At 43.5% G+C, this 25219-nt stretch overlaps 2 protein-coding genes across 9 annotated transcripts; one reads left to right on the top strand and one right to left on the bottom strand.

The window, feature by feature from the left end:
* Positions 1–205: 205 nt before the first annotated feature.
* Positions 206–14365, bottom strand: LOC127616181 (TSC22 domain family protein 2-like). Of its 7 annotated transcripts, XM_052087629.1 has the most exons (6): positions 12048–14365; positions 7900–7974; positions 6588–6625; positions 4834–4922; positions 3476–3527; positions 2616–2762 (listed from the first exon to the last, which is right to left on the bottom strand). In XM_052087629.1, exons 1-5 carry the CDS (start codon positions 13685–13687, stop codon positions 3498–3500), a joined length of 1872 nt encoding a protein of 623 aa, XP_051943589.1. In that variant the 5' UTR covers positions 13688–14365; the 3' UTR covers positions 2616–2762; positions 3476–3497. The 7 variants fall into 7 exon arrangements, with proteins under 7 accessions (XP_051943588.1, XP_051943586.1, XP_051943587.1 ...); XM_052087628.1 differs by lacking the exons at positions 4834–4922; positions 6588–6625 and having other exon boundaries at positions 206–2762; positions 12048–12372; positions 12457–14365; XM_052087630.1 differs by lacking the exon at positions 4834–4922.
* A 1920-nt stretch (positions 14366–16285) lies between these two features.
* LOC127616199 (profilin-2-like) lies at positions 16286–21704 on the top strand. 2 transcript variants are annotated; one of them, XM_052087658.1, is made up of 3 exons: positions 16286–16611; positions 18063–18255; positions 19206–21704. In XM_052087658.1, exons 1-3 carry the CDS (start codon positions 16483–16485, stop codon positions 19301–19303), a joined length of 420 nt encoding a protein of 139 aa, XP_051943618.1. In that variant the 5' UTR covers positions 16286–16482; the 3' UTR covers positions 19304–21704. The 2 variants fall into 2 exon arrangements, with proteins under 2 accessions (XP_051943618.1, XP_051943619.1); XM_052087659.1 differs by having other exon boundaries at positions 16288–16611; positions 19529–21704.
* The last annotated feature ends 3515 nt before the right edge of the window (positions 21705–25219 follow it).

Here is a 25219-nt window from a genome sequence, read left to right on the forward strand (position 1 = left end):
CAAGAGCAGGTCTTGTTTTGAGAAACTGGCCCCATCTTGTCGGTGGCCACTGAGCTTCCAGTGACATCAACAGTTTGCAACAGAGGGAGCGGAAGAGGCAGCGTGTGACAGAAAGGGAATTTTTGATCCATCCTGAAATTTCACCAGAAATCCCAATTATTTTTTTCCAAATAGTGTTCATGCATGCATTACGAGAAAAAAAAACTGAAGTGACAGATTTTTCCATCTTTGGTTACAAAGAATGATTTCACAGCTTTCCCTTCAGCCCCGAGGCCAAGTGAAGGTGGGGATGTGCGGCAAAACCATCTCAGTTTTCGCCGACGACTTCGGTCATCAGACGCCTCCCCTCCGGGGCACTGGATCAGATTTGATATCAGCAGATGAGCAGTCACTTATCGAGGCTTTTAAAGATTTGATTAAAAAAAATACATTCATACTGAGTCTTGTTTACTTGAAATTGGCAAGGGCAGTATGAAATCTGAGTTAGTGTTTTACGTTGGTCAGAATTCCATGTTGCTTTTCGGTTTGTTTGTTTTTTCACTACTATACGTGAGCGCAGGGGCTCTCAAACTTTCTGCGGCCAGGGGAATTTTTTTTCCAAGGATCCTTTCCTCATCATAACACCAATTAAACATAACGACCATACGTAGCCATAAATTAGTGATTCGCTACCAGTGTGCCAAGAGTGGTCATAAGGTAGCAGGGCATTCACCTAATTGGTCTGAAAAATCATTGACTTTCAATAATGAATCTGGATTTTTTTGATACCAGCGACAAAAAAAAAATGTGCGCGTGTCATCCAGGTCATGTGAATTTGCAAAGGTTGCTTCAAGGGAACTGGACTACTTTTCTTTCTTGGAATTTGTTGTGGATTCTGTTTTGCGAAACCCCCCCCCCCCAGACATGATCCAGACTCCAGTTTGAGAACCCCTGCTATAAAACATTGCTCCCCTGGGAAGGTCGGCATATTTATTTTGACCAAAAAAATCAAACAAACAAATAAAGGGGCTCTTGTTTCATTCGATTCATTTATGAAGATAGCAGCCCGCCCCCCCCCCCCCCCGTAATAAATAAATCACTTGACAGCAAAAGTCAAAAGATGAACTGAAGGGTTGATGTACAAGTAACGACAGAGTTGGCGCTCCATAGATGAGACTCTCTTTACATGGATTCAGCAAGGCTAAAATCCCCCCCTCCCCATGACCCCCCCCCACCCCCACCCCACCCTACTTTACTCACATGGATCTTCTTAAAAAAATATTTTTATGTGACAATCATTTGTCCCTTAACATGAGGCAAAACTCCCTCCCTTTAACCTCTCCTCGGTGGACTTGTGCAGGTCTCAGATCAGTCTTGGACTCCTGCAGTTGTCCACGCGTGTGGGTGGGGGTGTCTTGCCAAGTTTCAAAAATGAAACATCACCCCGAGTTCTCCGATACATGCCGTTTGATTCTGCCTCATGATGATTGCATTAACACTGGAAAGGCCCACTGTACAGACAGACACACACGCATACGCACACACACACACACTGCACTTTGTGGTCAAGCTGGTGGCTAAGAGGACAAAGGTTTCTTGAAACGTTTTGTTTTTTCCTGTAGAACCCATATAGACATTCGTAAACCCTCACCATTCCGCAGATCTCATTGTAATTTAGTGCTCATTCCATCCTGCCCTAAGGAGGTGCCAAAGACACGGCCGATAGGAAAGTTGGGTTTGGTGTCAAGGAGGCGCATTGCTCACAAAAGGTTGGGGCAATTGGCGTGGCGGAGCAATCTAGGGTGAAGCCTCTGACGCACTTTGACCTTTATGGTGACTTGGCATGACCTTCTTCCTCCACTTCTGTGTCTTTCTGTGACTCCTCCAGTGGCACTCCAAACGAAGAGGCAGCGAAAGGCACAGAAGTGGATATCCCTGAAAATATGGCTTCAAACACCTGTTGTGAATTTGGCAGTTCCGTTCCTTGTTCAAGGCCAATATTTGAGTCGGGTAGGTTGAAGTGAATTGAATTTGAAGGTCAGGAAGGAGCTATGTTTTGCCAGGGTTGTTAGCGGAAAGGCTTGCCTGAGCTTTAAAAAAAAAAAAAAAACTCTCCTCTCGTTCCCGTTTCTAGTACACCTTTATACTTGTGATTGTGGGTATCGTTCTGTTTCATGGATGGTCTCTGTTTTTTTAAAGCACTTTGTAAACACTTAATTTATTTTTTAGAGGTGTTAAGTTATATTCATTACTTCCGGTGCAATTTGTATAAATCCAATCATCCGGAAGCCATTTTAAGGCCAACGATGAGTTGGATTTAAGTTTTAGGTTGGCATCGCAATTGGCCACAGGGCTCCGTCCCACTCCCACGTGAGTTTGACCGTAATGGTAATGTCTCTCGGGTTTGTTTACACCCGTAGCACGTTTTGTCAAGCTGAGGTGACGTTGGGTTGCTGTTGGCTTGCGTCGAGCTGAGGATGAGTCTGCGGGGCCTTCGGGTGTTGTTGCTGCTGCTGCTGCGTTTGAGACTGAAGCCCGGCCGCCGGCTGCTGGGGGGGCAGCGAGGGCTGAGACTGAGGCGGCAGTGCCGTCGGTGCGGGGCCGGTCGAAGCACCCCCGGACTGGGCGGGAAGCTGCGAGAGCTGCTCGCTGTTGGCCAGAGACTTCAAGACGGCATTCTCCCGCTCCAGCACAGAGTTCCTCTCGAAGAGCTCTTTGATCTGCTCCTTTAAGACCTCCACCTCCTCCCGCACGGCGTACATCAGATGGCTTTTCACCAGGTCCTGACGACAAACAGAAGACGGTGTCTCTGATATTGTAGTATCCCTTGATTTATACGTTTAGTTTGGTCCGCGATTAAGCTCGTAACTTCATTCACACACATGAAATCAAATTTCCCCAGCGAACCAATAACGTGCAATTGTCGCTAGTAATGATAAACGTTTTATTCTTAGAAAAATAAAAGACAATTCATGTAACAGTGTGAGATTTCTTTGACGCCTCACAAGCACATCAGAGCTTTAAATCGGCCCAAAGCTAAATTAGGGAGAAGAGCATATTGTGAAAAATGATACAATGGTTTATTGCAAATAATTTTGCAGACCCCCAGGGGTCAGGAAACCCATCTTTAAAGAACAACTGCTTTCACGTTCCCAAATTAAAAAGAATTACAGCCAGATTCGCTTCGAAATGATGGTCAAAAGTTCCTTGATGAAAAATGGGGAGCGTTACAAATAATAATGATTTCACGGAAATTGAAATTTTTTTTTTTAAACATCGTTTTTAGTGGGATGGCCGAATGTCTGTGAATGTTCTGAACCACTCTTTGGATGCCATCTTGCAAAGAGGTTGCCACGTCTTGGATGGAGCTCAACTTCCCAGACACATCCAATTTCCAAATTTATCAATTATCCACATGCCAACAGAATTTGTGTTGACAAAACCTCACACACACACACACACACACACAAAAATCACTTATAAAGCAAGTACTTACCATGGCCTGTTCTATTTTATTATCAATGGCAACAATATTCGTTCCAGAGGCACTGCAACAAAGAAGAGGGGAAAACAAAACAGGTCAACTCAGAGGCACAAAACACAAGCGCTGGAGACACATCGTGAATGGAAATGTTTTAAATGTGTGCATTTCAACAATTTTCACAAAATAGATCTTTCACATCAAGCTGAGCTGCTCCTCCCAATCAAATGTGGGTCAGGTTTTAAAGAGAAGCGCAGACTAGGTTAGTGCAAATACCACACATTCCCATTTTGCAGTGAGAGCCAAAGCAAATCCTCCAAATCGCGACCTTTAACTGCAACTATTTTGAAACTCCCAAGCCCTTGAAGCCATTAGAGGTTTGCAGTCGTGCGGCCGGCATTTAAAATACCTGCAAGGCGGGCGACGGGAGAGCGGCGGGCTCGTCCCTCCGCGGGCCGGGCTGGCGGGACAGCATGAGACCTTGTAGGAAAATCTACACGGCATGCTTTGTCTGCCGGCACCGACCGCTTCCTTGGGCAGTTGCGAAAAAGAGAGCCACGGTGGCGGACGGGAGGTATTTAGTGGCTGCAAGCGTGACACCACATTTAGAATAAAGAAACATGAACCAACCACGAGGCGAAAGAGAGAACGAGAGACAGAGAGAGAGAGAGAGAGAGAGCGAGAGACATTGGCTATGATTAAAGTCACTCCCATAGTGAGTTTTGATATTTTGTAGTAACTTTTTACAACATGGGCACATACCACCTAAAAAAAATACTTGTCTGACCAAGTATCAGCGTCACAACCTGCACTCAAATACAGTAGGCTTCAGTGCTCATCAAAAATGAGAAACGAGAGGTTTGACTCCTAAAAAGTACATTTAATGTTCACTCTAAGTCAGTCGAACATTCTGCAGAGTTTGAACATTAAAAGCCTAAAAATCTCCAACACAAGTGTTTTGCCACTGCCTTATTTTTAATCGGAAAAATAACCACTTACAAGTAAAAACAAAATAAAACTAATAAATCACTACAAGGAATTGGGCAAAATATGTTCATCAAGTTAAAAGCACATTTTACCTTGACAGAAATGTTCTTTAATTCTGCAGTGTCAAGATGCCCCACCCCCACCCCCATATTGGTGGATGCATTGACTGCTGACAAATGAACCTTGACTGCCCTCTATTGGCCCAAAAAGAAAAGTACAATTACATGTTGCTATAATTCATTGCTTTAAAAACCTCCAAATGACTCTCCCTTTCAGGAGAAGACGTTCCCTTTTCTTAATGGCCTTCATTTTATGGGACGACGGTAAGAGGCCGCCACCCCTCCTCCACCATCAAACTGTCACATCACATATCCTATACGACTGACTTCATTGGAGATGACAGCGTGGGCGACGTGCCAAGTCACTGCACTGTGCAAAAGGCAAGTCTGGCGACTGAGACATTCAATGACTCCAACTAAAGAGAAACACACACACACACCTCACATTACTCAGATGCAAGAATGTACACGTACTGTATATGAGTACCTAACTCAGTTCCATATTTCACATATATGATAGTATAGGACCCTCTAAAAGCCCCAAGCTCGCTGGCCAGTGACGTTGAACCCGAAGACCGACACGAGCCAAAATATACAAACCAGATTAAAATGAGTATGAGATGATTCATGAGGGCTTGGTTGAAAAGATATTTGAAAACACCCGAAGCGAGTCAGGACGGCCCTCGAGCCAAAACCATATTAGGACAGCATCTGGAACAGAGAGTTGAACTTCCAGGAATTGCTGGCACAAAAGCAAAGACTTTTGAAGCAACAGCGTGAATGACTTGCGCTTTGCAGAGCGAGTCAAGAGAGAGCCTGGCAAGACTGCGTCTCTCCTGACACACATGATCTTGTTTAAGCCGACGGAGCTCATGTCAAAGCGACAAAGAGCTTGTTTGAGTGGCTGACTTTCAAAACAAAACTCGCAGTGTGACTTCGCTGGGTCTGGGTCAGTGTACAACGTAAACAGAGTCGTTTCTATGGCCTTATGCAACTGAGGGGCGAACAATTGTCTCTCTGCTCAAGCGCGTTGAGAATTGCGTCGCGTAGAGTGACTGACGCAGAGGAACGTTGAACCCAAAAAGTGTATTTGGAGCTGTCCAAATCCGATATGAAACTACCTCCCAAATGTGGCTTCAATCCCAACAGTCATTAATTAATCAATTAATTACTTGGGATTTCATGTTCTTTGTGAGTTTTCAGACTACAAAAGGGCCACCCGGTTTCAATCTGGATGCGGTAAAAAATAAAAATAAAAGGATTTTGCCCGGCGTTCTGAACAAGCCCTAAGATGCACAGTTCCATATGGGGCTGCAATGGTTATTTTAATAATCAGTTCATCAACGGATTAATCTAATAAAATGTTTTTGACATTTCCATCACTTTTTTGAAAAACAAGACAGTATTTCAAATCGGCACAAACTATTTACGAGTCAGTTACTAGTTTATAGTAATATACATGTAAATATACGGTATATGTATATATATTATACATGTCAGACAAAAGGCAACCATGTTGACCTTTGTTTTCCAAAATAAACACAATGTTTTATTTTGATTCAAAACAAAGATGGTCAGTGGACTTTCATGCAGGACTACAACAATTGAAAAGAAGGTGAAATTCCGAGCATGTGGACAATTTAAATTAATAAAGCGTCTTCACGATTCACCCATGATCAAAAATAATTAGAAATTTATTTGATCATGCTGACCCTCGTGAGCATAAGCGGTTGGGGTAAATGGATGCATTAGTTGTCCGTTCATTGTTGGCACCTCTCGTCTTGTACATCGAGAACATAACTATGACTGAGTTTACCAGACAAAAAGCAGTGTTTCAAGAAGCTTGAATGAGCATTTCTGGAAGCTGACAAAAACAAGATAAGGGATCCCGAACAACAACAACGTGAACCCCACATAGAAAAATAAAATTCATTCATGCGACATGAGCGGTCATATGACCAGGAAAAGTTATAAAAGGCTTTGAGCGGCTTGCTTTCTGAGAAGTGAAACTTGATGCGAGTGCTAAAAGTGGACAAGCGTTTGACATGTCATGATTTGGTGCTGCTTCCTAAACTAATCACCTCTCAATGGTCTTGCGGATGCCAGCTTGTTGTGGAAACTACTTGGGACAACGTGGCCAGATGCATTGAAGAAGGAAAAATACATTAATAAATAAAACATTGAAGAGAACACAATGAAATGAAAGTAAACGCGTTCCAGACTTTTGAATAGCTCAGATTTGGATGCAATATTACTCATAGGAAATAACGGATATCCATAGGCGGGTCCTCGATCCTAAAACTTCAAATTAAGCCACGGATGAAAATTGGCTGCAGAACCTCTCATGCTGCGAAACACTTAAATCGCGTCACTTAGTGTCTGGCGGGCCAATTGCAATGTCACAAGACGTTCTTTATGCACGGCAACAGATGCGCTCGGGTTGTTTTGTGGGGCTATACCGGGGGTGTAAAAGTCAATAATATCGGGTTATTCAACTATTTAAGTTACTGTAATGAGGGGTTTGGTCACAAGAAAATGCTTACAATATGTCTCTAATTTAGTAATTTTAAATTTTGGTAGAGATTTTAGCAAGCATCATCGAAGTGCTTGATGTTTAATTTGCTCTGGCGGGCCACATAAAATGATGTGGCGGCCCAGATATGGCCCCCGGGCCTTTGATTTTGACACCTGTGTGCTATACAGTCGAACCACGTTACAATGGACCTCAAGAGACATAAAGTTGTACGTTGTAACAGTAGTTCGTTCTAACCAATTCCAATAAAATGGTCGGCAACTATGATGTATAATGCAGTATGAACATTTATAGGTATGAAAAGCTGAACGTGGAATACAGTATTAATCACGTGTGAAGACAAAAATGAAACAATTGTAGATATATTTTAAATGTATTTAGTGTTAGCCTCCAGATGTGGTTCTCCTCTTGGATAGCGATGCGCTCGTTCAATGTTGCATCTAATTGGTCAGTTGGATAAAACCATACGATCGCATGTCTTCGCGATACGCATATCGCACAGGCCACCATGACGGAGGTTTTTCGCTATATCGCGTAGCCCCATTTAAGGTATGGTTTTTTTTTTCCTAAAACGTTTGCAATTAAAGGGGGCGAGCAATCAACTTGTAGATTTCATTCTCCAACGGCAAGAGTGTCAGAGAAAGTGCAAGAGGAGGAAAAGTGAGGAAAAATTGGAGAGAAACAAAGATGTCATTGAGAAGTCTGTAGGCCAATTGCACTTTTGCTGCCAAGCTTTTCCAAACTCATTTCATGCAGGTGGCGAACAGCAAAGCTCTGGGCTCCCGAAAGAACACTGCACACACATTGTTGCACTCTCGCAAGGCCCCCCCCGCTCAGTCCATTCCAGTATAGTACTGTACCTATCACTGTGGGCCTTTGAGTCCCTTAATCTGGTGCCAGACTGGAAGGCCTGGTAGAAAGCCTTGGAGGGGTTCCTGTGTCAGCCACATTCAGGAAAGGGGGGAAAAGAAAAAGAAATAAGGACAGATGAAATAGGGAAACAAGACGCTTGTGTCATCAGCTGCTAAGAAGTGGCAATTCAATTTCACCATTTTGGCCAATCGTGTGACTTTGGAGAAAACAAACTTCCGCATCATTGATCGAAACCTGGTCATGGTTGGTTCAGGTCTTCTTCACCATGAGTAAGCTGGACTGAAGATAACCTTTAACCTCCATTTTTCGTGTTCAACTGTTGATGCAAGTAACCCAATACAAAAAAGAAAAAAAAACATGTGAGGTACTGTAACTTCAGGTTGAACAGCAGAACGCCGTGCAGTCAAAGATGGCACGCCATCGAGGCCCAAAAAATGCGACCTTCACTGACCACTCTAAAAGTGTTCTACTACGGTCCTGTCAGTAGCAGTCAGCAGAAACTCGTTGAAAATCAATCTGGTGGTTCTAATAGCAAAATGTATCAGTTCTTCCTTGGCTCGTGCACTCTTTCTTTTCGTGGAACTCGCTCAATTCCGAGAGATTCAAACCTCAGTGGAATGTTGACTGCACACCTAATGCCGTAACCCCTGCAGAGATTCCTGATGTTTGGCAGCGAGAACACCGTGTACTGCAGTACCGGATGTGTGTTGGAAAAGGGGAGAGGATATCCCCACACTGTCCCCCTCGTCGGCAACACCGCACCCCCCTCCCCCTCCTGCATCCAAACATTTGCAAACTTTGAAACGATTTTACAAACCGCAACGAGCAAATCCAAACAAACACACCGCAACTTGGCAAACGGCGAGCAAGTGGACACACACACCAACTCAATACACATCACGCACACACGCAGGAATAAGGAGTTGATTTACAGCATGTGTGTCAGCACATACACAAGGCTCCTGTCCTAGAAACCTAACACACAGACACACACATGCACACGCACACAAACACACTTCCTCACATTACCTCATGACTAAACACTTTCACAAACCTCTCCCTATGCTCGAGCACACTTTTACTTTGTTGGCAAAGATGCTTAAGACCCCAAACACACGCACGTACGTACATGCAATTCCACGCCACTCCCCCACCCCCGAGACAAACTCCTTTCACAGTTTAAAGCTCAGAGCTTGGAGAAAGCCAGCAACGGGCTGAAATGATCATGGTCAGATGACTTGGAGTGAGTCACCGGCTCCTTGTTTTCGAGCAACAAACAATACCATGAAAGTGCGGTTTGGTTTGAAAAAATGATACATTCAACGGTTACAATTTTAGAGACGCGAGCCAAATCTGGTCACAGACAGTGCACAAGAAGATAATGCCAGATTTTTTTAAATGTAAATGTTCACCTTCCAAAAATATTGACCAATTTTATTTTTTTTTGGGGGGGGCCGAAATATTTAAGATCATCATGATCATCGGCTAAAATCGCCTTCACTTGACGGATCACACAATTATACCACTGAAATTAAATGAGTAAGAAATATTCAGCCTGATTACATAATGGCTTGCGGCATTTTTTTTTTGGTCTCATTTTTATTGTGACATTGTGAAAAAGGGTCTTCCACAAAGGGTGAATCGAGGTGATGAATTTGGAAGGATCTTGATTCGAGGAGAGCACGCGTGGGAAATCACAGGCTTCAAACTACTCATCGTCCCATTCACACAGTCCACTTCCAATGGGAAATTCTCTTGACGACGTGATGAGCGCAAGGCCATACAGTAGTTTCAAATTCCAAGACCCAGCTCGCTTCTGAGCACAGGACTCATCGCAACATAAAAGCAAGTTGTCAAAGTATAAAGTCATTCAGGCGAGAGGAGGACCGAAACGAGAACACGAAACCAAATGATGATATGATGATGGTCCACTCTGGACACTGCACTGTTCCAATTCAGAATGTCCACTTTGCTAACCATTCGCTTACTCATCAAATCAAAACACTACCTTGACTTGTCCAGTCTCTTGTGCGATTATCTGAATCCCCCCCCCCCCGACCCGCCACTTCAAACACAAACAGTTCATGCGAGCTACTCTATAAAAAATGAAGCAAATCCAGGAGCAAGATAGAACAACGTGACATTGTTCTTTTACACCACGGGTAGCAAAAACCATCTGGGGAAACATTAAAGCAGCATGACTCATATTCCACGTATGCAAGCGGCCTTCGCTATCTCTGCAGTTTAGTCTGAAGGACCGCGGCGGCAAGGTGAAGGAGGGGAATTTTATCTACAGGGCCGGGTTACTTCAACTATGTTCGTAGCAATCAATAGAGCGTTTGAGCTTTGCTATTTAAAACACATGACGCCATCAACATGAATCAAGCCGGAAGGTAAAAGGGTGTGTTTGCTCTAACGTGCGGTTTGTGTTCCACGTGTGAAGAAACATAATTAGTGCAGTGGAAATGTAGAAATACAGCAGAGTGTGCAGGGGCGACTGAAGCATAGCGCAAATGCCTGTTGAAGTAGCTACACGGGTCGTCCCTCTGCTTGCTTCCTCGACCCGAATTTCAGGAGGGCCAAAAATGGAATGTATAGAAAATGTATGTCACAAGGGCAGTTGGTCGGCACACTCCGCTGACAAGAGCTCTTATCAGCAAAATAGTATCACAGTGGAAAGAGTGCTGCTTCATGTCCATGTCCGATAGGGCTTTGCTGAGGTAAGGGACCCCCGGGCTCTTATCAGTAAGGGAGCTGGGTCCCTTCAGAGAAAAACAGAATTCGGAGAAGGGGCGGGAGAAGAACTTCACCAGAGTTGTCTTCCAAAAAAAAAAAAAAAAAGCATACGTTGAGAACAATAAGTGGTGCTTACACACTGCACTTGGTTTTCGCGGCATCACCCGCAGAGCAGGGTGCAGGGACGATGCAGGCACAGCGCAAGCTTGCCCTTATTTGGCACCGTCACGCAGAAAGAAAATTGGTACATCAAGTAGCCAATAGCTCGGCCGTACTGTACATATTTGTCACATTTCGACGGAAAGCCCTGGCTTTTCTAAAAACGAGGAGAGGAGATGAACAGCAGCTAAAAAAAGGGTATGATGTCATCCAATTGTAACGGTACGGCAGAATCTGGGGGGAGTTTAGGCCCAGTGGAGAGCCACAGCTCCCTGAAAGCTGCTTCAATGTGTACTTTAGGGTGAGGAAGCAGTTCGTTTGTTACCTCATCATGGTATGTCATTGATGTTTCAGATCTCCAGACGCCGAGACACCATATTACTATCATTAGCGATTCCTCCATTTTCTGCTACGTGCCATTTATACTGTACAACCCCGCCAAAATCTATTTTTTCCACTCTTAAATCACTCTGCCACCATCCTCCCTTATTGAATGTGCTATGATGTCATCAACGGGCACTGCAAGTACCTCATCTCACACTCTTGTTGACATTTCTTTCAGCAGTCACGCGACGGTACCGATCGCTTTGGTCACTATAATGGATATGAAATGGTCATTCGAAATGGAATCTGCAGCAAGGACTGCGGGATGAAGTGAGACAATTTCTCGTGAACACAAAAGCTTCAAATGTGACTCATGTGCACGATTGCGTTTTTGAGTAAGCGGAGGAAGTGATGATTGTCTTCTACACATGCGCGACCTCAACTTTTGAGCACAAGTGAGAAACATCTGACATGTGCCCTTCCTCTTATCACTTCCTCCGAAACGTTGTCAACCTGTGCACAATCTAACTCATGCTATGGGAAGTGCCTGCATTTTTTTTTTTTTAATTTAAGAGGCTCAACCAGTTCAGGGTGTACCCCCGCCTCCCGCCCAAAAAATCAGCTGGGTTAGGCCCCAGGCACGCCTGTGACCCTTACTGAGGATAAGCAACACAGAGAATGGCTGGACCGTTGGATTATTGTACTGGCATGTGTGCTCATGTTTGGCTACTTAAAAGATCATTTTGTTTCATTACTGTACGGCATTTTTAATGATGACCGAGTGATTCTGATCAGGACATCAGTGGCACTCGATTGTGATACCGCACGGGCATGTCGTTGACAATGTAAATCTCGCCACGGATGTGAGCTTTTTAACAACACACAATTTGCAACGTAAAAGAAGATAGAACGTTACCTCTCCTCATCCCCGTCGACGGGTATGTGGATTCCAAACAGGCTAGTGACCGTTGGAGCGGCGAGCTGCAGGCTCTCGGGCATGAGGGGCTTCACCAAATCCTTCCCAAACGACTGTGCATTTACAACCCCGTCAGATTTCCTTACGCCGCCCGCCTCAAACTGTCCAAATCCGGTTGTAAGGAGGCTGTGCCCCGCCAAGGCCCCTGCAGTTCTGCCTTGACTCATCTGACCTGAAGTCAAACTAGCTGCTGTCACCGTTGGCGCGGCCGCGGTGGAGGCACTGGGCACAGCAGTTGGCACAGCAGGGGTCAGTCCGGAGCTCTCTGCAGTGACAGGCACATTTTGTACACTAGAAGATGCGGGGTGGTCGCCGTGGGGTTTGGACGGTCCGGTGGTGGCATACTGACCGTGAGGAGATCCACCGCCCAATGCGGAGCCCGCGACGCTTCCCATTTCAATGGTTTGGCTCTGAGCTGTCTGTCCAGGGATAACTTTTCCGCCGCCAGCGACGTCCCCAAAATGACTGGGAGTAGAAATTCCTGTCGACCCCTGGGGCATAGCAGGAGAGGTTGCTTGTCCCACTGTCTGTGGCCCCGCGGACTGGCCGGACACCAACAGTGACTGTCCGGCAGCGAGTCCAGAATGCTGCTGATAGAACTCAGTCTGGTGATGTCCCGCAGAAAGTTGGTACGGTTGCGTCTGGGCCGATGCAGGCAAGATGGGGGACCTCTGCATGTGAGGCAATCCGTTCCCAACGCTCTGGGATGCGGCGGGTTGGAGACTCGCCACTGCAGGCTGGACTGGGACAGATGTGGACTTGCTACTGGTTAGTGCAATCTGCGGGCCAGACCCGCTGAGAGCATGTTGCCGGGTGATGAAGTTCTGATGCGCGGATATCTCGGCTGGATGCAAGCGGGCGACATCTGGTGAAGCACCGGAGGCCTGGTTTGTGTGTGTTATCGGGACAATTACAGAGCCGCCGGTCTGCCCTAGCCCAATGTCTCTGTCTGCAGCAGCCTCGGACAGTGCGCTGGCGTCTCTCCTCGTGCCATCAACAGTCCGATTCACTGCAGAACCATCCGACTCTTTCTCATAAAACTCTGTACACATCCACCGGCCTCTTCGGAAGGGTTCTCCAGTACCGTGGTCAAGTTTGATGACCCTGAAACGGGAAGTACAGGTCACTGTGGAGGCGGCAGGGACACCAGGAGGACCTGGACTGGGCACTGTAGCGGGATGGGAAACATTTACGGAGACAATGACAGGCCCAGGACTGGACGTCGGGGCAGCCTGTTGCTGTGCGCCAAGAGTCGTACCGGGCACCAGTGTTTTCCGAAACTCCCCCAAGGGATTGACTGACAGCACAGAGAAATGAGGTAAATGCGACGGCGCCACAACTCCCGTCGCTTCTGCCTCTCCGACGTTATTCAACACTTCTTCGGATGAAGTCATGTCACACGCCGGTTCATACTCAGTCTGGGACACACCGTACATCTCTGACGACACATCCTCGGCGTGGGGCTCATCCGGGTCCTCAAGGCTTTCTGTGTCGTCCACTGCCCCAATGGCAGCCACTTGTGCCTGAGTGACACTTGTGATCTGGAAACAGCTCTTCTTCTTGGCCGGCATTTTCGACATAGTTCCAGGCTGATTCCTCACCTCGAGTGTGTCGAGATCCTGCTCCACCAGAAAAGGAGAGGCTGACAATTACTCTGCAGGCCAATTTACGTCCTGTCCATCAGGTGTTTTTGTGGTTTTCTGGGTGTCAAAATTGATCCAAGAGTTACTGAGCGGCAGACTAGGTCATATTTTAGGATTAAAAGTAACTGAGGTGAATCTGCGCCATCCCTTTCACGTCTCCGGATGCGATTCACCCCGCAGACGACGTCCAAATACCGGACGGAGTTGCCTCAAAGTCCGGGGGCGCCCTCCTTGCCTTGCCCGCTCGTCTCCCCGAGTCGGTGCCGCTGTCGAGTGTGTTCCGCCGTTACGGGAGGGAACTATTCGAGGGCTGAGGAGGGCCCCGCTGCCCTTGCAAAGAGCTAGCGAGTCAAGCCAACTGGCTGCCGCACACTCCCCCCTACGTCGGAACTAGTAAGCGACACATCTTCTCCAAAGCACTCCCCCACGCACAGTCCACGCGCTTCACCGCTCACTTACCATAAATAATTTACGGTCGAGGAAAGGAAAGGAAAAAAACGGCCCTAAGTGTCACAGTTTTAGAATAACGAGGATATAACGACAAGGGCAGCACTATTGCCTCACTCACTCCGTGACAAGATGGCTCTGTTCGTATGTTGTATGCTACCGCGGTGCATGATGGGGAGACTAGTGCAGCCGGTGCTGCCTTCAGGTACCAGGAGGAAAAGTCGGAAACATTACGTAGCGCCACAAGAACGGTTTTTGTCTGAGAACGGGAGTGGCGGGTGGCAGACTCGTGAGACCCAACATAACCGTGGCAGGATGTGCATGTTTTTTATCATTTCGTTTGTATTTTTCATGTTAAAATTAGCGTAGGCGACCATACTTGACTAGGGGATTTAGGTAGACAGCGGTACTCCGACATTAGACTTATACTGTCCCTAGTGGCTAAATATAGGCAATTAATAAATGTAGAAATAAATAAATAAATTGATAAATAAATAAATAGATCGATGGATAGATAGACTGCATGTTCACATATTTCGGTTCAACAATTAGGTTAACGGCCATTTTTCTCTCATTATAAATTAATGTAATTAAATAAACAATTTCATGTTGATATACATTTTTATTTAATCGTGTAATTATGATGTGCTAAATGACAAAAGGGTTTTTGTTTTTTATTTAAATGTGTAAGAAAAATACATCTAATTCGTAATTTAAATGAAGCAACTTCATAATTCATTTTCATGTTTTATTTTATTTGTCATTATTTATTTTGTTAAATCAATATATTATGTACATGCGAAATGAACAATTATTTAATGAGATCAGTGAGGTTAATATGACATACTGTTTATTTTAACAAAATCGTCATTTTTCATTTTTATTGTGTTATTTCTAATTCGTTTTTGGAAATGTAAGCAAACTTAAAAAAACGTGATGTTAAACATTTATTTGAGTATTTTTAATTGGATGGATATTTATTTTAGAATCACCAACAGGGAGAAGTAACACCTTATAAAGGGCTGTACCTTATTAAATCCATGGACTTAAGGTCCATCAGATATTTTAGAGTTGTGCCTTGACTGACAAGTTGTTTTTGTTCTGTGACCAGATGCGTAACTCAAAACACTTGAATCTCAAATCATCTTTCCCAATTCAAATGAATGGCGTTTCTATTAATCCACCCCAGCCCCCCTATGAAACACCACCAGCAAATTTTATCACACTTTTACTAGTACTTGAAAAACATACAGTGAAAAACAAATACAACGTAAAGAGTTCAACAGTTTGTGCATCCCAATGACTTCATTGTCTGGCTCCTTCTGGTGCGGCCGCCTTGGCCACCAGGGAGAAGTACAATATAGACATATCAGAACAGTTTACACGCAGTGTGTGTACTGCTTTTGGGAGATACTGTCTTAAAACTGTCTTGATGAGCTGAAACATCGAAGGATGATGATGATGATTCAAAAGAGTATGAAGTTGTAATTTTTTTTAACTAGTCAAGAAATGTGTGAGGGGTAGTATGTAAAATATCTATGGTGGATATTTGCTTTTGCATTCGAGAATTTGGAGAATGCAATCATTTGTTCCCAAGATATCTTGAGTGGTCTTAACTTTTGAAGTTGCAATGGTTTGAATTGGTCATGAATGTGGAAGGACGAGGAAAGATGTGAAATCAATGCATTGATTGTAACATGGAAAATGTGAAATAACGAAAACTATGTGACGTCAAGGAATATGAAAAATAGTTCCCAAGATTGAGCACAACACTCCGACAGAAAAATGTCTTCGAGAATGTGGATTTGTGGGGGGAAAGGAATTTGGGCAAAATAGTTCCCAAGATGTCCTGACTGAGGTGAAAAGTTGGCATGGTTGAAAGAAACGTAGGAAGGCGAAACTTGGTCATCAAATAAAAGGGGAAAAAGGGTGCCGAATTCTTCAACATTCGCACAATAAATGAGCAGCCTTTGTGTGCACCCCAGGCCAGTATTCCCCCAGACAGTTAGCTCATTCCCTCTTCATTCTTTCTTCCGCCGCCTGCTGCCGTAAAAAAAAAACGCCGGTAGCGGTGGAGGCTCATTGTGCGGAGTGATCTCAAATCCTGACTACACCCAGCCAGCCGCAGCCGCAACCGTACTTGTGCCCCGGCTTTCTTTGCCGCCCCAGCGCATCCGAGTTGTGGTGGCTTTCATCCGAGGCTCCCGAATCGTTCTCCTTTCGGCCTTGGTATATTGCTCGTGCCTCCTCGGCCATTTTGTATCCTTGCTTTGTCTTTATTCAACATGTCTTGGCAAAACTACGTGGAAAACCTGATGGCCGATGGCAGCTGTCAGGACAGCGCCATTGTTGGCTATTTGGACGCCAAATACGTTTGGGCAGCACATGACGGTGGGACTTTCAACAATATCACGGTAAGAATATGAAGTCGAGGGCAAGGTAGGTGTCAATTGTTGAGAATCTCAGCGCGAGGCTTGCCAGATAAAGCGCCGGGGGGAGGAAAAAAATCCGTTATCTATGCAAATGACTAGCCAACTAGCGGCTACGCTAAGCTAACGCATCGCTGGCCTTTCCTGGCTAAGTAAACGCCGCAGGATTATTTCGCCGCCTCGTGTGCGACGAGACACATTCGAAACGGGCGTGGACCCTAACACAAAACATCGTAGTCACACCCACAGTCAATTGTAGATCATAAGAAATACTCTCTCACAGTTGTTTTCATTCCAAACCCACAAGCAAATTGGATTCGGCTTTGAAGTAAAAGGAGCATTCTTTGTGTGCCATGGCTGTGATGATTAGCTAACGTTAAGCCGCCGATCTGCGGTTACCTGTGGTCACAACACACACAAAAGCTTACACTCACTGACTTTTGATCAATCTGTCACAGAAAAACATTTAAAACCATCTTTATTGTTACTGTGCCGATGTGGGATTTTTGTACTCATCAGTGGAAAGAAGCGATTCGTCATTTCTAATTGCTTTGATTCTGTGACATCATTGATTATTATAGTTAAATGGATCGATCCATAGGCCGCAATTCATTCCTCAGCTGTTATTTTTCTGAATGTGCATATTTTGCTTTATTTGTGTGGATGTAAAAAAAAAGCATCCCATTCTTTGCAAGATTCAGGAAATTCGGGGAAATACCCCCCGCCCCCTGAAAAATTCCCATTCTTGACAATTTCATTTTCCCACATTGGAGATATACACTCAGTGAAGCGAGGCATTCAGCCAAAAAGTTTCTTTCACATTCAGTTCATTCATGGGAACTCCTTTATGCATCCTGCATAATGGTGCGTTACTCAAATACCTCACTTTTCGATGTAAAATGACCAAATTTAAGAATTTTGCACAGCAACTTGAAAATGTTGCGCTAATTCAAGACCGCTACCGTTCCGCAATTCCACACTCCCAGTTCAAGAGTCTTGGAATGGCTTTGTAATGTTTTGCAGACTGGCAGTTTTCAATAACTTTTTTACAATTTATTCTTGAATTTCTTTGGATCGTGGTATGATTTGTTTGTTTCTTGATCTTGTAGTCTACTGCACTTTGCCTGACACATTCTATTTATGTGATTTCTTGATCCAACAAATGTAGTGCGCGGGTGTTGCCTGTGAAATTGAACTCAGCTTTCTCAAAACTGTCATTAGTCACGGTGACTTGGTGATTTAACAATGCCATTTCACAACACTGTATATGACATTGTACTCCTTTACTTTTTGGATTGTGTGTGAGCAAAACAGTGTTATGAATTCTGCAAAATAATTTGAAATAAAATGCACATTATGTTAATAAGGTGCAGCATTTGTTGTTGCCCTGCTTTTATTTGATTTATTTGTGTATTCGTTTTTTTCCCCCTCCCCAGTCCCAAGAAATTGACGTTCTGGTCGGCAAAGACAGAGAGACCTTTTATACCTGCGGTCTCACCCTGGGCTCAAAGAAGTGTTCGGTGCTCAGAGACAGCCTCCAGGATGAGGGCGACTGGACAATGGACATGAGGACAAAGAGCCAAGGAGGAGAACCCACATATAACATCTCTGTGGGACGAGCTGGGCAAGGTAAATAGAAGGTTTTAGAACAGTCATATTGTAAAAAGGTATTATCTTGCTACGTAAATTAAGATAAAACGTTCCGCAGAGCCAACTTAAATATTGGTAGGATGCCTCTTTGAAATGATTAGTTTTTGCTGTATTGGACAGGGCAAAGTAGCAACTTAACTTTTTGGGAGAATTCTGAGATTTATGAAGCAGACTCTTGGTTTGCACCATAGAAATGCGCGTAAGTACTAGCTTAGTTTTATTTAGCCTATATATAGCCTCCCTCATTAAACCCCACGTAAGGATTGGCTAAATCATTTTCTCTTCTGATCTTTTCATGTCTGTTTCAGCCTTTCTCTTGTATCAACTTTCCCAGTCTGTCCAAATCCAATGGGGAAAAACCAACACAATTAACATTTTTTTCTAATTTTCTTTCAGCCCCCTTCCCTTCAATTATACGATGCAGTATCATAAATGTTTTTTTTTTAAGTGCGTAAAGATCGCACAGTCTTAACACTTGGGTCCCCCCCCCTACATTTTTTATGATGCCTTCTTTCAATATCTGGCTTTTGTAAGAATAAAGAAGAGCTCAAACCAAATTGATTCATACACCAGTCAAATTCTTTGTTAGCAAGTTTTTATCTTGTGAATAGGTATTTCCTGTCATAGAATATCAATTCAAAAAGTCACCAACTTTTGGGCTTAACTGGTTACCTGCAGCTGTTTGTTCATATCGAACCCAAACTGAAAAAGCTGTGTTGGTGATATTGGGCCGCTTTTTGCTGTTTTTAGTATGTTTAGTTTTTATTCAAGAAAACACACCCTTGGGTGTCGGGGTACAAGAACGTGGCTCGCAAACTTTACAACATATCTTCATCTTCTCATGAAAGTACTTTGGGATGCTTTCCTTCGTTTCTTACCTTTTTTCCTTTACCGCCCCCACCCCCCTTTCCCCATCTCTTGTCTTTCAGTTTTGGTTCTTGTAATGGGAAAAGAAGGGGTCCATGGAGGCGGATTGAATAAGAAGGCTTACTCAATGGCAAAATACTTGCGGGATTCGGGCTTTTAATGTTTCCCAGGCTCATTTAGGTAAAAATTTGAGGGACATAAAGAAGAGAAAATAAATATTGCTGTTAAGATTTCTCCTGCAAGCTGTCAAATGTCATGGAAACCTTTATAGCATTGAAGAGCGGTAAGATCCTGACACCTGGACCTCCCCCTCCGTCACCTGGGGCGAGGACAGTTCTGTTGTGTTCATTTTCTCTCTGTTTTTTTCCCCCCTTATGTGCCCCAGTATTGGTTATTGTCATGGGAAAGGAGGCAATCCATGGTGGAAATCTTAACAAGAAAGCACATAAAATGGCGGATTACCTGAGGAAGGTTGGATATTAAGCAACCTCACCATCCATCCACCTTAACAGCTCACCACATACTTCCAGGATTAAAGGGCAAAAACGTTTCTTTCATCCCCTTCTGTTTTATACGCAGCCACATTTTGTTTTCCACCACCCTTATGAGATAAACATTTGTTGACACTACTGTTTGACACTACAGCAATGGCATGATCACTGAAATTGTTTAAATGTTTATAAACCAAAGGAGTGGAGAAAAAAATAACCACAAAGTGTAATAAAAATTGAAATTGCCTTGTATGACATCTGCTTTGCTCGTTGCTAATTTAAAAAGAGAAAAAGGCATTTCCCCATCCTATTCCTCAGCATGTCGGCATTGTTGCATGCATATTTGCTTTTCTTCTGGTTCCCCTGGCCCATCACCCGTCTCCCAGCCAAAACATATTTTCATCTTCCTCCAATAAAAACAGTTTGCGCTGACTTAAGCTTGTTACTGTGTATACATTTGCCACTCATCCCTTTTTTTTTTACCTAGCATCACATCACATGCTTATATGTCTTGTACCTGGATGTGGTCTTGAAAAGATGTGATGCTGGTTTCTTGTTTCAGTGTAGTCCAAAGACAGCGTTTTGATACTTCCAAATCATTCTTCTGGAAAGCTGTCTTGAGTCTTTATTTCATATCCTTGATTTGTAGTCGAAGGTCCATGCACTAGTAAGATATTGGTGAATGTTCGAATGGCTGTCCAGCCAAGTGATCTCTTAGCCTATATGCTACCAGTGCACTGAATTGTGAGGGAAAACTAGTCTACTGCAAATAAATGCTCAAAATGTCGTGATGCCAAACAGTTGCTGCATTTATTTGAGATCCTTAATATCCAGCCCAAGGTACATGTACGAATGCTCTTTGTCCTCACTTGTTGGACAACTACAGACGAATAGTGAAGCAAAAATGCACATGAGATGTCAACTGTTACTCGTAGCGGCATTCACTTGTCAACAACACATTTTTTCCTAGCCAGTAATATTGTTTTTTGACTAGTATGTCCCAGGCGTACAGCTAGTGAAGACAAGGAGTACTAGTATATGAATGGTAAGCTGGAGTCAAATTGAACAAAGCCACATCAGCATTTATTTGAGATTTGTTGGTACCTCGCATAAGTTCCCAGTAGTGGGCCCCAAAGTAGCACAAGTTGTGGAACGAGGAGAATTGAGACGAGTTGTAGTAGTGCATGCGAGTCATTGTACAAGTGTTGTTGCACCTCTACAAATTGTCTAACTGGAAATGACAAAACGTTGTACTAGTACACGGACCTCAGGTTGGATGTCAAGGATATTGAATAAATTCTCAAACTGCTTTCCATCCATGGTGGAGTCTGCTCATTCCACCCCTGACAGCTCACATATATCAGTCAACCCGTGCAATTTGTCCTATTGGCTGTTAATTGGCACCCCCCTTCCGCGTCCTCCTTCCCCATTTGTTCCCACCTTGGACCAATCATTGTACAAGGTTATGTTCACCTCCATTCTGATAGATGATTGTTGGCATCACTTGTTGACTGTAATAAAAATAAAACCATAGGCGGCTTCAGAAAGTTGTAAAATTGTAATGGCGCCTTTTTTTTCTTTATAAGACTTTGACACTACTTTAAATTTGTCAACACTACTAGACTTTGTTTTTCATTTTTGACTAACTTCATTAACTACTGAAACTACATGAATGCATATTGACTGTAAACCAAGGGTGTCGGCTTCGGACACCTTGTCATTAATTGCATTGTGCTTTAGTCATCCAAGATGTATTCACAAATTGTCATCGTATGGTACTTAGAAGTATTATAGCTTAAAAAAAAGAATAAAAAACAATGCTGTGTACACTAAACTTAATGAAAGTGGTGTTGGTTGGAATAAGAACATTTGTAAGGTGTCTTGTGATAAACTTCCAAGAATTGTGTATTCGGTGCCATAAAAAACAACCTCATGTGTTGCTACTAGTTGGATTTTTACCTGCTGCCCTGGCAAAATATAACTTAATGGCACTTTCTGAAGGGACATTTTGGCATCAGTCATCTCCAGACTTTGTGGAATATGTACAGAATTAAACGAGAGAGAAAAATGTGTCGGTCTCTTTGACATTGGAAACTGCATGTGATTTTAATTTCATCAACCCAAAAACTTGACTTTTTATCAAATAGCAATTCTGACAAATGATGAGTAAACAGAGACGCAAATGTTCATGATTGGAAAGACTTTTCAATTTCTCTGACATGAGTTTGTGAGAATAGCACAAAAAGCAATTCTGAAATTCAAATGATGAGTTAACGGAGACGCAAATGTTCACGATTGGAAAGACTTTCCAATTTCTCTGACACGAGTTAGTGAAAATAGCACAAAGATCAAGAAGAATTGCCCCAAATCAGTAATGAAAATCAATCAATGTGTTACTGGAAAAATATTTTAATTATCAATATGAAACCAATTACGTTCCATTAGTCTGGGAATGGTCATCTCTCTGTGCCCTGCAATTGGTGCAACCAGTTCAGGGTGTACTAACCCCCACCACTCGCTCAATGACGGCGGGAATCAGAATAATTGGCCAAGTATGTAGAACACACAAGGAATTTGTCTCCGGTATAACACGCTGCATTAGTATCATCAGCTGCAGCGTCCCCGGGACCCCACCAGTGAGGATAAGCTCTGCAGAAAATAGATGGATGCTCATGTAGTTAGTAACAATGTACACATAAACAGAAAAATATGTGAGCTTGCTGACATGGTGGACATTACTGCTTCTATAAAATATCATTAAGCACATTGGCTGACCTTCACTTGCCACTGCGATTCTGGTGAGCAAGCAGACTACTGTTGGTATCAATATTTCATTGTGACAGAGTGAACCTGTTAGCTTGACAACATCCAAATCCAACCATGAACGGAACTGCCTACTGACCCAAGGGTCGTGCGTGCGCTGGAGCCAATCCCAGCTGTCTTTGGGCGGTAGGCGAGGTCACACCCTGAACTTGTTGCCAGCCAATCGCAGGGCACACGTAGGCAAATGTTCACACTCAAAATCACATCTAGGGACAATTTCGAGTGTTCCGTTAACCTCCTGTGCGTGTTTTTTGGTAATGTGGAAGGAAACCGAAGTACTTGGAGAAACCCCACCCAGGCATAGGGAGACCAGAGTCTGGATTCAAACCCTGGACCTCTATACTGCGAGGCGGACATACTAACGGCCTCACAGTATAGTAAAATGATGATAGAAATATTGGTCTTTGGTTTCTGAAGACTGTGACTTCAAGTGTTTTCCAACAGTAAAAACTCTTTACTGCCAAAATCAATTACCTCGCTCCGGTTTGGTTGAAATTGAGCAGCTGGCCCTCGAAAATATCTTTCTGCTCTCTGACCGGTTTGGTCAGAGCAAAACTATTTGACCAGCAGAACAACGTCTGTAGAGATCTGCATATGTGGATGTTAAATAAGCCGGTGACTAAAATGCAATTTGATAAACGGCATTTCTGAAATGCACCAGATCATGTACGTGTGCTGTTATGCCGCGTTTTTAGAGAATCAGAGGTTGTCACGTTGGCTAAGCCGCCGCTGGAGGCCCAGGTACTCCACGCGTGGCCTGCCGCTGTGTTTCAATAAGACACACTTGGGGCCACGCCCACAATTAAGCCATCGATGACACCTGGTGCGGCGCGGCTTGTTGTTTCCTCATTAAATGGTCAGCATAGGAGAACTCGACTTTCTCTTTATGCGGTGCCTTCTTTTTTAGTTCCAATGGCATGTAGAGAGCGCAGGGGCTCAAAGATTTTATTGTATTTTGGACTTTTTCTGCTTGCTTCCGACACATTTTGCCAATGCTCCCGGCTGGCAGTTAAATCAAGATGGAACTCCCCGCCGATTACAAGCAAACATGACGTTTCCTACAGCGGACGGCTGTTGATCTCCCAGCAGGTTGCCCCTCCGAACAAAGCCTCAAGTCACATCGTGGATGCGGATTCAGATTACCAAGGAGATATGGGTATGTATGACTAAATTAAAAATGGGTGGATTTTGCAACTTAATTCGTGTGATTCCACTAATGCTCGTTGGGCTGCATATAACCCATTATTGTCAAGAAAATGTTTGAGTTGACTTCCCCTTTAAAAGGTAAAGACAAAATGACACCACATCCACCTATTATGGTGATCCTGACCCTTGAGGGCTATGGAAGTGACCATTAAAATGGTTAATTGTATCACTTGTATATACTATATTTTGTAAATTCATCAATGCATTTGTATATGACACCCCCCACCCCCTCTTCCTTCAAAGGGTGGGATTTTTACAAGCAAGCCAGTATGCAGGATGAACATTTTTCCAAAGCGGTGACACATCAGCTCATTAAAATGGATCCAAAGGTAGAATGTACGACAAACTCTATGAAACTTCAAGTCCAAGATGTCGCTTCCACTGCTGGATCGCTGATTTGGGTGGATAGGGGTATGTTTTCCGCTTTGGAATATTTCACCTCAAATGCAAAAAATACTCAATTTCTCACTAATTCTAAATTACTTGTTAAATTGAAATTGTGCCCTAGGTAGCCTGGCTCCATTGCCTCTATCCAAGCTGCCACAAAGCTGTCGTTACACCTTCGGGGAAACGCAAAACGAAATGTTCTTGGTTACCCCTTATGATGGTTGTTTTGTCACTCTGGAGGTAAGATTGTTGATGGCAACTTGGCACCTTTTGTTGCTAGATTTCACAGCTTTCCGCAGTCACTTGGCAACAAATGAATTTTGTTCGGAAAGTTGGAGCAGCTTTTGAAATGTGAGAAACGCATTAATGATGCAGTAGAATGATAATATAGATGTAAAATTTTAAAAAATGAACTTAAATTATATAAATGTATAAAAAAACAAAATTTTAAACTAATGTAAAAAATAAAATATTGATAAACACTACATGTCACTGGAAATTTTAATCATGCTAGACTTGCGAGAATGTTTCATATTTGATACTCATTTTTGTGATGACTTAGTTGATTCACTTAGATGTTTCAAATGAAGAAAATGAACCTAGTACATATTACTCTTACAAATACAACCAGCAACATATAAGTACGGTAATCAATACAAAAATGTTCTTTTTATTTCCTACTTGAATGATGCCACTGTGTAATACATACAAATATCATTTACAAACAAAACGCCTAGCGACGCATCCAGAAATGTGGTGCTTGCACTGAGAACACTAAAAACAAACGCGCACACGATAATTCGGCAAAAAAATGTTTTTCCAGGAGGATTCTTATGTGCTACCATTGCTTTGGTGGGGTTTACCAATGAGGATGTCATGCCCTGTGACGAGACCTTCATCCAGCCTGCCAATGGTCACATGCCATGCAGAAGGCATGATTGTGAAAACGGAGTGGAGTGTCCCACTCTCTAGAATTAAAATAAATGGTGAGCTGCCATTTAATTTAGTTTTGCAGACCTACAAGTTGTGTATTTTTTTAATCGCATATTATCTCAACAGTGAATGGAAAATGGGAGCTGATAAATGCTGTATTACATAAATGTGGGATCGGCGTAGTGGATCATGATGGTTTGGTCCTGTCTGTCAGCTATGGTGCCTGTGTTGAGAAG

Source organism: Hippocampus zosterae, chromosome 15, assembly GCF_025434085.1.
Source record: "Hippocampus zosterae strain Florida chromosome 15, ASM2543408v3, whole genome shotgun sequence".
NCBI lineage: Eukaryota > Metazoa > Chordata > Actinopteri > Syngnathiformes > Syngnathidae > Hippocampus > Hippocampus zosterae.

What these genes read in the sequence shown, in the direction of transcription:
- LOC127616181 (XM_052087626.1), bottom strand. Translation starts at nt 13,687, where the DNA reads ATGTCGAAAATGCCGGCCAAGAAGAAGAGCTGTTTCCAGATCACAAGT. An exon ending in GTCGACGGGGATGAGGAGAG is followed by an intron (nt 7,975 to 12,047) that starts GTAACGTTCTAT and finishes TGGCTGACACAG; the next exon opens with GAACCCCTCCAAGGCTTTCT. An exon ending in ATAAAATAGAACAGGCCATG is followed by an intron (nt 2,763 to 3,475) that starts GTAAGTACTTGC and finishes GTTTGTCGTCAG; the next exon opens with GACCTGGTGAAAAGCCATCT.
- LOC127616199 (XM_052087658.1), top strand. Translation starts at nt 16,483, where the DNA reads ATGTCTTGGCAAAACTACGTGGAAAACCTGATGGCCGATGGCAGCTGT. An exon ending in GGACTTTCAACAATATCACG is followed by an intron (nt 16,612 to 18,062) that starts GTAAGAATATGA and finishes CCCCCTCCCCAG; the next exon opens with TCCCAAGAAATTGACGTTCT. An exon ending in TGTGGGACGAGCTGGGCAAG is followed by an intron (nt 18,256 to 19,205) that starts GTAAATAGAAGG and finishes CTTGTCTTTCAG; the next exon opens with TTTTGGTTCTTGTAATGGGA.